This window comes from Epinephelus fuscoguttatus, linkage group LG23, assembly GCF_011397635.1.
Source record: "Epinephelus fuscoguttatus linkage group LG23, E.fuscoguttatus.final_Chr_v1".
Classification (NCBI taxonomy): Eukaryota; Metazoa; Chordata; class Actinopteri; order Perciformes; family Serranidae; genus Epinephelus; species Epinephelus fuscoguttatus.
Genome location: NC_064774.1, coordinates 15908853 through 15925723, shown reverse-complemented (window position 1 = coordinate 15925723; position 16871 = coordinate 15908853). Strand labels below are relative to the sequence as shown.

At 37.6% G+C, this 16871-nt stretch overlaps 2 protein-coding genes across 2 annotated transcripts in view; one reads left to right on the top strand and one right to left on the bottom strand.

Annotated features, from left to right (window-relative positions):
- LOC125884326 (C-type mannose receptor 2-like) overlaps positions 1-16871 on the top strand; it is a 138441-nt gene that overhangs the window by 56676 nt on the left and 64894 nt on the right. The window lies entirely within an intron of this gene.
- Positions 11552-14888, bottom strand: LOC125883584 (secretory phospholipase A2 receptor-like). The gene is made up of 3 exons (XM_049567988.1): positions 14697-14888; positions 13904-14245; positions 11552-13615 (listed from the first exon to the last, which is right to left on the bottom strand). Exons 1-3 carry the CDS (start codon positions 14866-14868, stop codon positions 13269-13271), a joined length of 861 nt encoding a protein of 286 aa, XP_049423945.1. The 5' UTR covers positions 14869-14888; the 3' UTR covers positions 11552-13268.

Sequence of the window (16871 nt, the reverse complement as noted above, 5' to 3'; positions counted from 1 at the left end):
TTCTAACATGTTTTTTTTTTCTTTTTAATTGTTAAATATTGCTCTTTTTCAGTCCATTAGATTGCATTTTCACTCTCAAATTAGGCATCAATTTAAATGCTGGACATAAAGAATATATCAGAGAACCGGTCCACTGTTTAACCGTTTTTATTTAGAATCACAGAAATCAATTATCTGTTCACATTAAACTCAAAAATATGATAATCACAGAAGCATGATTTTACACATTTTAAACATCATCTTAACCCAAACTTATATAATATTCCAAAGTGAGTACATGAAATGTTTACTGTAGCAAAGCGATATCAGTTAGTATAACGTAAAACTTCAATTAAAAGCCGTCAGTCCCTTTTACTAGCCTGGTGTGGCTACACACTGTGACAAATAAAGGCCTGTCTCAATTAGAGGCCTGGTCTGGTTGCCAAGCAGTTCATTTCTATAGAGGTATCAAACAAAATTGTTAACTACCCACTTGAGCTAACGTTAGCTAGCTGTTTAGATCAGGCATATAATTATAAATGTTTAAACTTATGTCAATATGGAGATGCTACACATTGTTAGCTCTGTTCATTTCATTTTACTGAAACCTTGAACACCGGAGAAGACTCATTCAGAGTTACCAGCATGACAAAAAAACAAGCGGTGACTCCCTTCCTCTGTAGCTGTCATTAAGTCAGAATATGTGTCCGTTCCTCCGATAAAGTGGTGTTGTGTTGGTATGCCAGGTGGCGTAAAACAAGTGTCATAACATAACACAATATTGACATGTTATTCAAAGCCTAATTTTTTACAAGTAATATTCATACAGTTAATTTAAAAGGAATTAAAGGCCTGTCCGATACACAGTAGACGCCTGTACCAAATGTACAGTACACTGATGAGTTCAGTGATTGAAGCAAATAATAGCCCGGGCTATTAATTGAAGTTTTACGGTATTTAGGCGAGACACCCAAGGTGAAAACATAATAAAAATAATCGTCTTAATGTAAGTAATCATCTGGGGAAGTTTCATGGTGATATGTATTAGGTAAAATTTTTCCCTCTTGTGTCATGCATGGAATTTTAAAAATACATAGCTTTAAATGCCATTTTCTCAAAATCCGTTATCTGTCGTACTCTGAGCCAAAAATCTCCACTTCGTAAGCACTTCCATACACCAAACTTTATAGTGTCATATCCAGAGGGACTTGTTTATATTATATATCAGTCATACCCTGATTTATATTACATTTTATTCCTAAAAACGTGCCGAAAATATTTTTTTCTATGGCTGTTGACAGAATTTTTGGATGTGATGCTTAATAAGTCAACTAAATGAAACATGAATTTTAGACCTGGCTTTATCCAGTGTTCAGATTTTTGTTCTGTATGCAAAACAGTGCATATCTATTTCAATAATGCCTCATTTGCATATTTAAACATCACATTTCAGAAAACTTTCAATGCAAAAAAAAAAAAAGTCTTAATGTCTGGGGTGTCTCCTCTTTTTCCTCTTTACACTGATAGGGTGCAAAATACAACCTCAAGAGACGCATAAAAAGCCCACACTTTAAGAGAAAAATATGACAACATCCTCATCGAATAACAAATGACCACTGCTTGTTTTGGACTGCCGCTGTCTGTCCGCTGCTTATGACCAAGAAGGTCATTTAAAGGTCTAATCTGCAGTTAACAAGTCTGTTTTTGGTTCTACCTTCGCAAAGCTGTGATTCGTATACTTGCTACAGTATATTGTCATTCGATTAATTAATATGCTCACACACACACACACACACACCAAAGTAGAATAAAAGATACACCTTAACCAAGTCATTTCCAAAATATGATCTTTCCCTCATTTAGGATCTTTCTGCTGCTTTCGACCACTGACCTGGGAAACTTACTTTACAGTGCAGATGAAATTAAATGTTTCATTATCAGCCTTTTGAAACCACTCATGTCCTTCCTCTCTGCTCATGGCTGCAGCTCTGTCACAGCTCTCAGTCTTTTCTTCTGAGGCCCACTTCGGGTAGCAGACCGCATTGTCATTGACCCAGAACCACAAATCCATAACGCAGGTGTAGCGCAGTCCCAGCCAGACGTGGGTAGTGTCAGCCTTCTTGGCTTTCTCTTGGACCCATCTCTGCTGGTCAGGGTTGGTGATGGAGACCAGGTCACAGTGTTTCTCTCTGCAGTAATTCAAGGCTTCCTCCCAGGTCTTGTTCTCTTTGATCAGGATCACTTTATCTGTCATGGAAGAAATGGACAGTTTGTGGACACTTTAGCCGGACAGTTAAAGAAACCATCTATTGTGACACAAAATCAGATGTGTAGGTAATTTACATGTTGTGACAAGACAGACTGAATTTAGACCTGGCAGCTTTGTTTCTGGTCATATGTATTTTTACTTCAAGGAATAATTAGACAGAATCCAAATGTGAAATCCTGTGTATAATATATTATAAATATATTCAGACAGCTTTAGCAAGTCGTGCATAAAGGATTAACACAGCCTCTTGACCTGCTTATATCATATTGACCTTTATTATGAGACACACATCCCCGTTTTTTTCCATCTATTGCTTCACTTGTAGTAGCTTCTTCATGAGCTCACCTTGTGTCTTGTCCTCAGTAACAGTGGATGATGAGGGACCTGCTGTTGTTCCTTTCTTTGTGGTTGTTCCTGAAACAGAGGCTCATATATGGTTCATGATGTGAAGCTTTGCTGGGTAATATTATTAGATAATGTCACATGACAGTGTTGCTATGATGCTGATTCATTTCTTTAATTCAAATATATGACAGCTTCCAATCTAAGCAACACACTGATATCAGTTTAATCCATTCTTAAACAGCTTAAACAGCTGACTAGAAGGCACCTGTAAGACACTCAAACACCATCCATGAATAACACAAGGTAACCTGATATATATATGTTTTCAATGAAACTGTCTGAATAGGTCAAAAATGAAGCTGCAGCCTAGTGGGAGGTCTATTTCTAACAGTGACATCAGCCATTCTGGTATTTTCTTAAAGGGTGAAGAGCTTGAACTCGTAAATGAATTCAAATATCTAGGTGTCATTCTAGACCCAACTCTGTCTTTCGAAAATCATGTGAAGAAAGTCACAAGAACAGTCAAATTCAACTTGAATAATTTGAAACAAATAAGATCATCACAAACTGAAGAAGCAGCGAGAATGTTCATGCACTCTATGATCTTCTGGCATATTGAGTACTGCTTCACAAACTGGTCACTCACAGGCAAAACATTACTCAAACCTATTGAATCTCTTTATAAAAACACTTTGAAGATCTTTGATAAAAAACCCTTCTCTTATCGTCACTGCAACATCCTAGTGCGCCACAATCTCCTGAGCTTCCACAATTTCACTACCTTCAAACTTGCATGTTCCGTAAATCAGATCTTGAATGGTGTTGCACCTCCACCTCTGAGTCAGTTTTTTAAACATGAATCAATCAGTAATTCCTTCACTAGAGCAAGCTCAGTATGAGACTGTGAAATCCCGTTCAGACGCACTTCATTCTCTCAAACTGTTTTATCTGGAAAATTAAAATTGGAATAATGTTTTTACCATGAGATCTGTGAAACCTCGATGTCACATGATTGCTTCACTTGTAGTAGCTTCTTCATGAGCTCACCTTGTGTCTTGTCCTCAGTAACAGTGGATGATGAGGGACCTGCTGTTGTTCCTTTCTTTGTGGTTGTTCCTGAAACAGAGGCTCATATATGGTTCATGATGTGAAGCTTTGCTGGGTAATATTATTAGATAATGTCACATGACAGTGTTGCTATGATGATGATTATCTTGTGCTGCTTTCAGACGCCTTTCACAAGTATTTAAACCTTTGAACCTTTGAGCAATTTGGTGCAGTTCCTTTGACAAACATGGGGAAACAAAGACAATGAGCAGGTCGTTTCCTTGTATGTTTGTATTTAATTTACCAATTTCTTGGGTCGTTTCGTCTTTGGTTGCTTATTGCCTTCTTCCCATGTTTTTGTGAGAAATTAAGCCAATCTGCTCAGGTTAAAGGGGCTAAATATTGCTCCAAAGCTCAACTGTTTTACTGCCAGATCTGCCAAACCTGGATGTCAAATGATTGCTTCACTTGTAGTAGCTTCTTCATGAGCTCACCTTGTGTCTTGTCCTCAGTAACAGTGGATGATGAGGGACCTGCTGTTGTTCCTTTCTTTGTGGTTGGCTCTGAAACAGAGGCTCATATATGGTTCATGATGTGAAGCTTTGCTGGGTAATATTATTAGATAATGTCACATGACAGTGTTGCTATGATGATGATTATCTTGTGCTGCTTTCAGACGCCTTTCACAAGTATTTAAACCTTTGAACCTTTGAGCAATTTGGTGCAGTTCCTTTGACAAACATGGGGAAACAAAGACAATGAGCAGGTCGTTTCCTTGTATGTTTGTATTTAATTTACCAATTTCTTGGGTCGTTTCGTCTTTGGTTGCTTATTGCCTTCTTCCCATGTTTTTGTGAGAAATTAAGCCAATCTGCTCAGGTTAAAGGGGCTAAATATTGCTCCAAAGCTCAACTGTTTTACTGCCAGATCTGCCAAACCTGGATGTCAAATGATTGCTTCACTTGTAGTAGCTTCTTCATGAGCTCACCTTGTGTCTTGTCCTCAGTAACAGTGGATGATGAGGGACCTGCTGTTGTTCCTTTCTTTGTGGTTGTTCCTGAAACAGAGGCTCATATATGGTTCATGATGTGAAGATTTGCTAGTTGACTGTTGATAGATACAAACCTCACAACACTGTAGCACTGATGCTTAATTATGATCCTGTTTTTTCCCTCAGCTTGTTTTCTCTCCCTTTCCTTTCTTTCTTTTCAAAGCCTGATTTGCACTTTTTGGGTAAAGACATGATGACAGTTGTGCTCCAGCAGCAACATGAGCTGTCACTCACTCACTCTCTTTGCTTTAGCTGCCTTTAGAGAGGAATCCAGGTGCAGGGGCCAACTGAACCATTGTGTGCTTCTTGTAGGGGGCATGAGGGGCCTCAGAGAGTCTGCGCTATTTTCATTACACAAAGTTCACTCTGTCAAGTGATTTACTCAGCCCAGTTTGATTTAGTTATGACACTTTTTACTTAGAAATAAAATTTGCAAACAAAACTAAACTTCTCATTGCAGGCTTTTCAAGAAAGGAACAAATAAATAAAGAAAGAACATAAACACTGTAAAATCAGCTGGATCTTCAGGCTGGTTTTACAGTGATATGGTTTTTATGGTCACATTTGTCTGCTTTCCATTTTCCATTCTTCTTCTTATCATCATCATCATCATCTAACATCATCATCTGTAAATGACTTAGTCATCTGAAGAGCACATTGGTCACCTTCTTCTTCATTTTCTGTAACTGCTTATCCTGTTGGTCTCCACTGAGGGCTGATGTTCCCATCTGAGCCAGCTCCACTTGTCAATCAGATGGAATGTCTTGTTGGATTGCTTCCTTTCTGTGGGATAAACAGACAAAACTTACATCACCATATCTTAAGGAAATACACATTTTTTTCAAGTGGTATAGTTTCATAAAAGACTGTTTTATAATTACTCTTATTATTATTATTATTATTATTATTATTATTGTTATTACTAATTACCTGTGAAACATGAACTAATTTATTTGTATTCCAGCCCAGATATTGGCAGAATTTTGGCAAAATATGGTGGATAACTCAATATTATGAATAGCATTAGTATGTGTATATGTGATTCAGTGAGTAGTTGGGTTATAAGAAACATATTCTCACCATCGTAGCAGATGAAGGCATGCTTATGCTCTGTACAATGGAAGTCCAGCCATGAGTTATTACGTATACACACACAGTTTTCAGGAGAGTTAATATCATTTGGTTCACCTGGAGCCCATTTTGTATTAGTATCATTGAACTCCACTCCTGGCAGAGACCAGTGCCACATCCTGTTGTCTTCTCCTGCGGTGCTGCAAGGAGGTTAGGACAAATCACAGTGTCATATCACGTCATATCATTGGGTACAACCCTCTGCAGTGAAATCTGGTCTGCACTTGTCAAAAGGCTCAGTAGCTGGCACACTGTCATACAACATGGGGATGATTGGTTAGTTGCACTGAGGTGTCCCCTTGAGTCACAATTGATTTTATATGAAGACACCAAAGATAAGGGAGAGAATTACAATTCTGCCATTATTGTAAAGGCCCCTAAAAAAGACCATAAATAATGCTCATTATATGATAACATTAGATCTTATATCAGCCACCATCCATTCCAGTGTACCCAAACAGTTCTGTCAGGCCGAGCGCACCCAAGAGGGCTAAAAAGAGCACCTGAGCGGACTCCATCCCTTTATTTCTATCACAATCTGCTGTAATCCTCACACATCACAGTTCCAGTTACATTACGTATGTGTCATACCTCTTAGACAAGTTGTAAAGCCCAATCCAGGCTCCATCTTGATTCTGTGCAGAGTCACGGAGTCTCTCCATGTCTGTCATGTTAGACACTGTGGCCAGGTCAGTGTGATGCTCTCTGCAGTACTGCTGGGCTTCAGTCCAGTTCTTCTCCTCTTCAACAAAGTGGTACTCATGGAGGTGACACATGAAGAAGGAACACTGACCTAATAACAGAGGAAATACTGCAGTGATGGAGCAGTATGGGGTGCCGTTTGTAAAGTGTCTCACGCTGAAAATAACATCAACATTTTGCCACATTTAGCTTCAAACAATGTTTAAAAAAGTATTGTGAATTTTTTAACGTCACCTTTTACCACATTTACAGCAATATTTGTTAACTTAGAAATATATTAAATAGTTAAATCTAAATATTAAATGTGGCACCTAAATGTTAAATGTTAAATCTAAATATTAAATCTAAATATTAAATCTAAATCTAAATGCTAAATATAAATATAAATATAAATGTTAAATCTAAATATTAAATCTAAATCTAAATCTAAATGTTAAATCTAAATATTAAATCTAAATCTAAATCTAAATGTTAAATCTAAATGTTAAATATAAATATAAATATAAATATTAAATCTAAATGCTAAATATAAATATAAATGTTAAATCTAAATATTAAATCTAAATCTAAATCTAAATGTTAAATCTAAATGCTAAATCTAAATCTAAATGTTAAATCTAAATGCTAAATCTAAATCTAAATCTAAATGTTAAATCTAAATGCTAAATCTAAATCTAAATCTAAATCTAAATCTAAATGTTAAATCTAAATATTAAATCTAAATCTAAATCTAAATGTTAAATCTAAATGTTCTGGGTGAAACTAAATATTTAGCGAATATGCAAATTCACACTGCCGGTCACCGGAAGTACCAAAATAAAAGCTCGAGATGGTCAGACTGTGTTTATAGAATCAAATAACGAATTAAAACCAACTTATCGGGGGAAATGAACACTTGAACATACATTAGCGTGATAATAACTACCTAAAATAACAAGAAACGTGTTTGGAGAAATTTTATTTGATGTTTACTTTGAGTTGTTAGTGTCCCTTCGGAAGGATTAACAACTTAAGCTAAGCTAACAACCGTTAGCTCTTAGTCCCGTTAGCAGTGTCTGTAATGACTCATTAACTCTTAAACGGTCCGTGAAAAAAATATTTTTTTCCAGCGGATGTCTTAGTTACAACATGATTGAGCTAGCAAAGCAGTTTTGTGTTGCGATGTGTGGTATTTATTCAGTTTTGGGAAATCACGATGTCTAGAAAGCATCAGTAGCTGCAGCAGCAGCAAAGCTATCAGGACGTCATCTGTTAAATGTCTCCCGTTGTCGGATACGACATTAAACTACTCCAGTTAGCTCAATCATGTTGTAACTAAGACATCCGCTGGAAAAAATATTTTCTTCACGGACCGTTTAGAGTTAGTGAGTCATTACAGACACCGCTAACAGGGCTAACAGCTAACAGTTAGCCTCGCTAATCTACGATAACCATGTTATTAATTTCAGAACGTGATAGTAATGTTTGTTCAGTCATAGTGTTTATAGGCTTTACAAACACCAGATTAGTCTAAACGGTGATACAGTGACGTGAAAAACGTGAGATGTGCATATATATATGTTACTAAACTCCGCTGGTTTTCTACCCAGAAGTATTTGTAAACAACAAGGTGATTCCCTCAGAAGGGACAATAACAACTCAAAGTAAACATCAAATAAAATTTCTCCAAACACGTTTCTTGTTATTTTAGGTAGTTATTATCACGCTAATGTATGTTCAAGTGTCCATTTCCCCCGATAAGTAGGTTTTAATTCGTTATTTGATTCTATAAACACAGTCTGACCATCTCGAGCTTTTATTTTGGTACTTCCGGTGACCGGCAGTGTGAATTTGCATATTAGCTAAATATTTAGTTTCACCCAGAACATTTAGATTTAACATTTAACATTTAGATTTATATTTAGCATTTAGATTTAACATTTAGATTTAGATTTATATTTAGCATTTAGATTTAACATTTAGATTTAGATTTATATTTAGCATTTAGATTTAACATTTAGATTTAGATTTATATTTAATATTTAGATTTAACATTTAGATTTAGATTTATATTTAGCATTTAGATTTAACATTTACATTTATATTTATATTTAACATTTAGATTTAACATTTAGATTTAGATTTAGATTTAATATTTAGATTTAACATTTAGATTTAGATTTAGATTTAATATTTAGATTTAACATTTATATTTATATTTATATTTAGCATTTATATTTAGATTTAATATTTAGATTTAGATTTAGATTTAATATTTAGAATTAACATTTAACATTTAGGTGCCACATTTAATATTTAGATTTAACTATTTAATATATTTCTAAGTTAACAAATATTGCTGTAAATGTGGTAAAAGGTGACGTTAAAAAATTCACAATACTTTTTTAAACATTGTTTGAAGCTAAATGTGGCAAAATGTTGATGTTATTTTCAGCGTGAGACACTTTACAAACGGCACCCCATAGAGCAGACAGCATTAAATCAACATCATGAGTACACACCTACTACTTACTCCACGCCTCTTTATTCACTTAGATTTCTGAGTTTCTGGATGATTTGCTCTTTATTTCATGATAAGAATGAGCTTTAAGTGAAATCATTTCATGGCAGCAGCAGCAGCAGCAGCAGCACTGCTGTATATGTGATAAGATGATCCACTTACCCATCAGAAGGAGCAGAAACAGACTCCACTGCATCTTTGCTCTGTTAGATGAAACTGATATTTCAGTGTGCTGTGAACCAAACACAATGGATTTAACAAATATTGTCAGTAAAATAAAAAATAAACATTTTAACTCTTAACTGTATGTCCATTAAAAACAAGAAATACACACACAAACAAAGGTCACCACCCCCTCCAGTTTATGAGGAAGCAGAATGATGTTTAGCAGCTAATATGCAAATTAGGATGAAACCTGCATGAACACACTCACACTGTGAAACTGTCACTGTTTTACAGCTCATGAAAATGTCTTATTTGAATAAAACACAAATAATGTAATGCATCAGGCTGAGCCAATAACAAACATTCATTCATTTTCTGTAACTCCATTCACACCTACGGACAATTTAGAGTCACCAATTAAACTGCATGTCTCTGGACTGTGGGAGGAAACCAGAGCTAACATGCACACATCATAAATGCTTTTTTTTAGCCCATGAAGTAATGATGGCCAATAAAGCCTCATGAACCTCTTTCTTTATTTTCTGACCCCACCAGATGGCGCTCTTGGTTTAGGTAGATAGATAGATAGATAGATAGATAGATAGATTAAACTTACATCTGGCGATTTCTTCTCTCCTCGCTTCACTCTGCTGTTCTCTCCTCGATGTGCTGATGTAGACTGCTCTCAGTACAGTGTTGCATGCTCTACATGAAGCAACTTTACTGTCAGAATTTGAATGATTAAACAAAGAGGTTTCAGGTCTGCGTCACTGCCACTGATCAGAAGAAGAAGTCCATAAGTTATGGCAGAGGTCGTTTACATAATGCCATGGAAACCAGACAGGAGTGGAACATGGATTTTACTGTCCAACAGGCATCGTTTCTAAATGCCACAGCTACATATGGGGCAGGAGTCAGAAACCTTTACTACACAGGAGCCACGAAACATATTTTAGCCTTATATTTTTGCCATCACAACGCAAGCTGGAAATGTCCCAACCTCTCATGAAAAAAGTACCTGCTTTTGCCACCACAACCACAGCTGGAAATGTCCTGATCTCTCATTATGAAGTGATGAGCAATGTCCCAACCACTTGTTAAAAAAAAACTTATTTTGTCACCACACCAACAGTTGAAAATTTCCCAAACCTTTGTTAAAAAAATACCTTCTGTTGTCACCACAACCTAGCTGGAAATGTACAAAACTCTTGTTAAAAAAAAAAAAAAAAATCTTTCTCCTCCCTTGAAATGTTCCGAATACTTATCCAACATCTTGTTAAAGAAATACCTGCTTTTGTCACCACAACCACGGCTGAAAATGGCCAGACACTCTCAGCTCACTGACATGTTATCTGAACTATGTCACTTTTGCAGATGGTACAAATGAATCATAAAAGTGTAAAGTATCCATGCTTTGCAGAAATGTACAATGCCAACATTTTCTTCTGGTGACTGGGCTGGAGATGAGTCTATATAGCTTAGTCACCTTGGTGTTGGCCAGTAAGTACACAGTTTGTCCACCAGAGTGCAGCAAAGATTATTTTTCGTTTACGTTTCCAGTATATTTAATGGGGTTAAACTGAGGCTGGTATAATGATTACTTGGTCACTTGTTCCTTTTAAAAGCAGAGAGCAGACCAGCTGGCTCAGGTGCGCCCTCCAGTGTCGAAAGATATCACCTCACCAACAAACACATCTCCATGGACTTGTTCAACTACTCACTCAGCAGATCCACTTATGTAAAAGTAAAGCATGAAAATCAATCAGTCAAAACAGTGCAAACAAGGACAACATCATGGTTAATGGTTATATAGTTTATTCATCAATAGGCAAATCAATTATTCATTTACATCAAACTCCAAATTGTGACAAAATATGGTTTTGCACATTATAATAATAACCAGATCTGTGATTTTAGACATATTCTCTGATAATCATACAATAGGATACAAGAAAAATTCAAAAGATGAATGAAATATCCACACTTCAAGAGAAGAACAGCATATGGATACACTATACTCATATATTAATAACTACGACAACAAGAAATGCATCAGTGTTATCTGCCATCCAGCAATAATGACAAAAGGCTGGGATCTTTTTACACTCAAACTGGAACAGTCTCTACAGAGGGATCAGTCATGTAGTCATGAATGATCATGTGCTTGTTGTTTTACGGTGCTTTATTGTATTATACTTTGCACCTTGTGATGTTTTGCCTGCATTTTTCTCGTCGAGTTCTGAGTTTTGTGTTCTTAATGTTTGTATTGATTGTTGAGTCTATGATTAAATTGTTTCTTCTTGTGTATTTGTCGTCATGTTTTATGTATTTTAAAGGTCCCTCTAGGCACGTGAATATCGGGGGGGGGGGGGGGGGCCAGAGGTCAGGGTGTTGACAGGCTGTGGGCGAGCACGGTCTCACACCGAAGTTGTCGAAATCCACAACTTGCAGTGTCAGGAACCAACAACACGTTGGCATGATACACAGCCGGTTGCCGATTTAGTTTGATGGCACCCAGCAGCGTCAGGGGGTGAAAGCTAAGGCAGCGAAAGTTCGAACAGGCCGGGAGGGGTGGTGGATGGGTCCAACAAACACCGACTTTCACCCGAGAGAGTGGTGTTCGTGTCTCGTAAGAATATAAAGCCAAACCCTGTTCTTTTCTCCTAAATCTCACCACTTCCCTTTGTTGGCTAAACATAACCATGTGTTTTTGTTGCTTAAACCCACCTGTGTGTTTGTTGTTGAAGGAAAAGAAAATGTCAGCTTTGCAGTGTTGTACCGACGTAGTGCATTTGCTTTAAAAGAGACTGTATGTAAACGTCAATTTCCTGTGAAACGGAAGTGGATCTTGAAAGAAGAGAACTTGACACGGTGTCCCAGAACGTCAACAACAAACACGCCCAGGGTACCTTGCACGTCGAATGTGGACGTGGAAATTCCATGACCAAAACATCAATATGTGACAAGGTCGGAGTGAGAATGTGTTGGTTCAGTGTAAGTTACCACCTTGATTCATTGTGGTAAAAACGTAGTGATGGCCAAATGAAGCCCCATGAACCACTTTCTTTATTTTCTGACCCCACCACATGGCGCTCTTGGTTTCAAGATAAAGGCTGAAGGACTTGCAATGAAGTGTACTTTCAAGCCTTTGTTGAACACACAGCGCCATCTGGTGGCTTCAGAAAATAAAGACAGTGGTTCATGAGGCCTCATTTGGCCATCACTCGTAAAAAGAGAACCAGCTTCGCCAATTCCAAATCCTGCTTCGTAGTACAGGCCTCAGAAGCTGAATTATCCACAGAGGTCTCTTCCTCTCCTAAACAAATGAGCCCAGTGATTTAAACTGGTAAAAACACTGAATAAAGCAGGTTCATGTTAAAAATCAGTGTTTCTCCGATGCTGTTTGGCTCGTTGCAGACAGGCCAATAGCCTTGCACCTGCTAATGTGTGCTCACATTTTTTTCTCTGATAACTTCAGACCCAGACATTTAGGAGGTTTCTACTGGAAGCCGAATTATCCATAGAGGTCTCCTCCTCTCCAAAACAGATGGACTCTGTGATTTTTTACAGGTAAAGACACTGAATAAAGCAGTTTCATGTAAAAAAAATCTGTGTTTTTCCAATGCTGTTTGGCTTTTTGCAGAGGGGCTCCTAACTACGGTGGCTGATGCAGAAACGTAAACAGCCCTGTCCAGAGCCAGTGTTTGGTTTGTCTGTTGTGGGCTAGTGTAGAAACATGGAGGTGCAACATGGCCATGAACAACGACCCGCCCCCTATGAAGATATATTAACGGCTCATTCTAAGCTAACAAATAGCACAATTCTTGTCTTCAGGTGATTATACAAAAAGGAAAATATAATTATAATGTTATCGTCCATTAGCGCCATTATGTACCCTAAATCCTACACACTGGACCTTGAAAAAAATGTGTAAAAGATAAATACACACACTCACACACAAAAACAACAAAGTAGAATAACAGATACACTTTAACCAAGTAACTTTTTAAAAACTCAAACTATGATCTTTCCCTCATTTAGGATCTTTCTGCTGCTTTCGACCACTGACCTGTGGAAACTTACTTTACAGTGCAGATGAAATTAAATGTTTCAGTATCAGCCTTTTCATACCACTCATGTCCTTCCTCTCTGCTCATGGCTGCAGCCCTGTCACAGCTCTCAGTCTTTTCTTCTGAGGCCCACTTCTGGTAGCAGACCGCATTGTCATTGACCCAGAACCACAAATCCATAACGCAGGTGTAGCGCAGTCCCAGCCAGACGTGGGTAGTGTCAGCCTTCTTGGCTTTCTCTTGGACCCATCTCTGCTGGTGAGGGTTGGTGATGGAGACCAGGTCACAGTGTTTCTCTCTGCAGTAATTCAAGGCTTCCTCCCAGGTCTTGCTCTCTTTGATCAGGATCACTTTATCTGTCATGGAAGAAATGGACAGTTTGTGGACACTTTAGCCGGACAGTTAAAGAAACCATCTATTGTGACACAAAATCAGATGTGTAGGTAATTTACATGTTGTGACATGACAGACTGAATTTAGACCTGGCAGCTTTGTTTCTGGTCATATGTATTTTTACTTCAAGGAATAATTAGACAGAATCCAAATGTGAAATCCTGTGTGGAATATATTAAAGAAATTCAACATAGATACACAAATATGTAGCACAAAACAAATACTGTTAGACAGACTCTTGCAAAACTCACCACCATAGCAGAAGAAGGGTTTTGTTTTATTACACTCGTCGGAGCTCCATTTTCCATCCAGCAGAGTCACAGCACATTTCTTGCTGCTGTCTTCATCTCTGAATAACTCCAGATCCCTGTATCTGAAAGAGAAACTGCTCCCATCTGACCACCTCCAGGAGTCTCTGAACAGGCCGATCCACACCCAGTTGTCTGACTTATACTCTCTCTTGAATTCGTCGTCCTCTATCTGTTGGTCTCCACTGACCAGGTCAGTGTGATGTTCTCTGCAGTAGTTCTGAGCCTGTGGCCAGCTCATCTTGTCTTCAATCAGATGGAATGTCTTGTTGGATTGCCTCCTTTCTGTGGGATAAACAGACAAACTAAGAAACACACACTGTTTACAAGTTATTTCATCTCATAAAAATCCTTTTTTCTTATTTAAACAGGTGAAACAATAACGTGAGATAAATTAAAATGAATCCACTGCAGGTTCACATGTTTACAAGATCAAAGTGTGTGTGATATAATAAGGTGGATCACATCATTAAAAGTAGGACTGGATTAGAATTCATTTCTGCATGTAGAGAAAGAGACATTTTATCACCACACTTACCAGTAATGTTACTTAAAAGTAAATAAATAAATAGAAAATAACACCAGTTGACTTTTAAATATCTAATTTTTTAACCTTATCAGCCAAGTTTCTACTTAATCCCACACAAAAAGAGGAGGTATATGTCAACGAAAACTATTGTTAGACAGGATGATCTGCTGTATACACATAATAACATTATTAGTTACATATTCTCACCATCATAGCAGATATATGTATGATTCCTAGAACAAGGGACATCCTTCCATGTGTGATTGTCCATCCGCACACATTTCTCAGGGCTGCTCTTATCATTCGGCTCTCCCTCATGCCATCTACTCTCCCTATCATTGAACTCCAGCCCTGGCAGAGACCACTGCCAGTGCCACATCCCTCTCTTATTTCTTTCAGGGTCGCTGTAAAGCCCAATCCAGGCTCCATCTTGATTCCGTGCAGAGTCACGGAGTCTCTCCATGTCTGTCATGTCAGACACTGTGGCCAGGTCAGTGTGATGCTCTCTGCAGTACTGCTGGGCTTCAGTCCAGTTCTTCTTCTCTTCAACAAAGTGGTACTCATGGAGGTGACACATGAAGAAGGAACACTGACCTAATAACAGAGGAAATACTGCAGTGATGGAGCAGACAGCATTAAATCAACATCATGAGTACCCAGCTCACACCCACTGCTTACACCAAATGGGGCTCTGAGTCCACCTGTTTAACTTCTGATTGATAAGAAAGGTGAGCTGTCTGTCTTAAAAATGCTGTAAGATGATCACTTACCCATCAGAAGGAGCACAAACAGACTCCACTGCATCTTTGCTCTGTTGGACAAAAGTGACATTTCAGTGCACAGTGAACAGAACACAGTGGGCCTCGTGCAGAAGCTGATATGCAAACAAATGTTCTCCCATTTTTGTTCCCACTGACTTCTCAGATTCACCAGTGTTTTCCTAATGTTGCTCCTCTCTAAGGTAAGAGGACATTTCAGTTGAAGACAAAAACATCTGGTTTTCACAGTCCTCACATTGTCCAATGAAAACACACGACATAAATTTGAGATCAAAAACATGCATGAATGTCACATCATCAAATTTAGATTATTATGTTTGAGAGTAATTATAATTGGATTATTAAATTCTTAAACACAATTATTCATTTTAATCACTGTGTTTCCCTCTGCTGACCAGCAGTGGAATGTAACTAAGTACATTTAGTCTAAAAGTATAACTTTGAGGTATTTTAATCTCATGCCACTTTCTGCGTGTACTCCACTACACTACAGAGGGAAATATTGTACTTTTTACTCCACTACAATTATTTGATAACTTCCTAGTTACTTTATGAACTGGCAACTATTTTTAAAAAGCATTTAAGTCATGCAAAAAAAAATCATGGTTCCTTTGAGAACCTGCTGTTCATCCTGTTCATTATTTTAATTTAATTTAATGTTAATTTTATTAATCCCCCTGAGGGGAAATAGGGTTATCAATGTTATCAAACTGATTTTATTTTTCTGCAGTGAGTTCTTTTACTTTAAAACTTAATTTTCCTGATTGTTCACATAGTTTAACTTTTATTTTCACTGCAGGACTTTTGCAGATTATTCTTACAGTGTATTAGTACTATTAGGATGTGAATACTTCCTCCACCCCCGCTGCTGACACCACATTTACTCAGCATCACAGATGTTTTGTCATTGCTGGGTTTTTGATTTTCTTGTAACGCCTGTTCCAACACTCACAAATCACCTTCACTTTGAGTTTACTTAACATTTCATCGCTGCTGAAGTTCCTCTTCCAGACTTTTTGGGTGGCACCTCTCCCATTCATGGGCGTGTGCCAGAGTATTTGCACACGTCACAGCATTTAGGAGGTGTTACCTATGCTAATAGGTTACCTAGGATACAGTGGGATTCATCACTCAGCACACCTTGGTAAGAGCAGGTTGGTTAAGGTGCATCTGAAGTTGACTTTTCTCTTACCAGGATTTTAAGAGAAAATATGAGAGGAATTTAAGAGAATGTTGCTGCATGAGGCCCACTGAGTCTGATAACTTCTGTCAGTTTAAAGAAATGACATTTAACACTTAAAAGTAGGTCCAGTTTAATAAAAACACACAAACAAAGGTCACCACCCCCTCCAGTTTATGAGGAAGCAGAATGATGTTTAGCAGCTAATATGCAAATTAGGATGAAACCTGCATGAACAGACTCACACTGTGAAACTGTCACTGTTTTACAGCTCATTAAAATTTCTTATTTGAATAAAACACAAATAATGTAATGCATCAGGCTGAGCCAATAACAAACATTCATTCATTTTCTGTAACTGCTTATCCTGTTAGGGGTCACGAGGGGGCTGGAGCCTTTAACTTGGTTCTTTAACCAGAATGA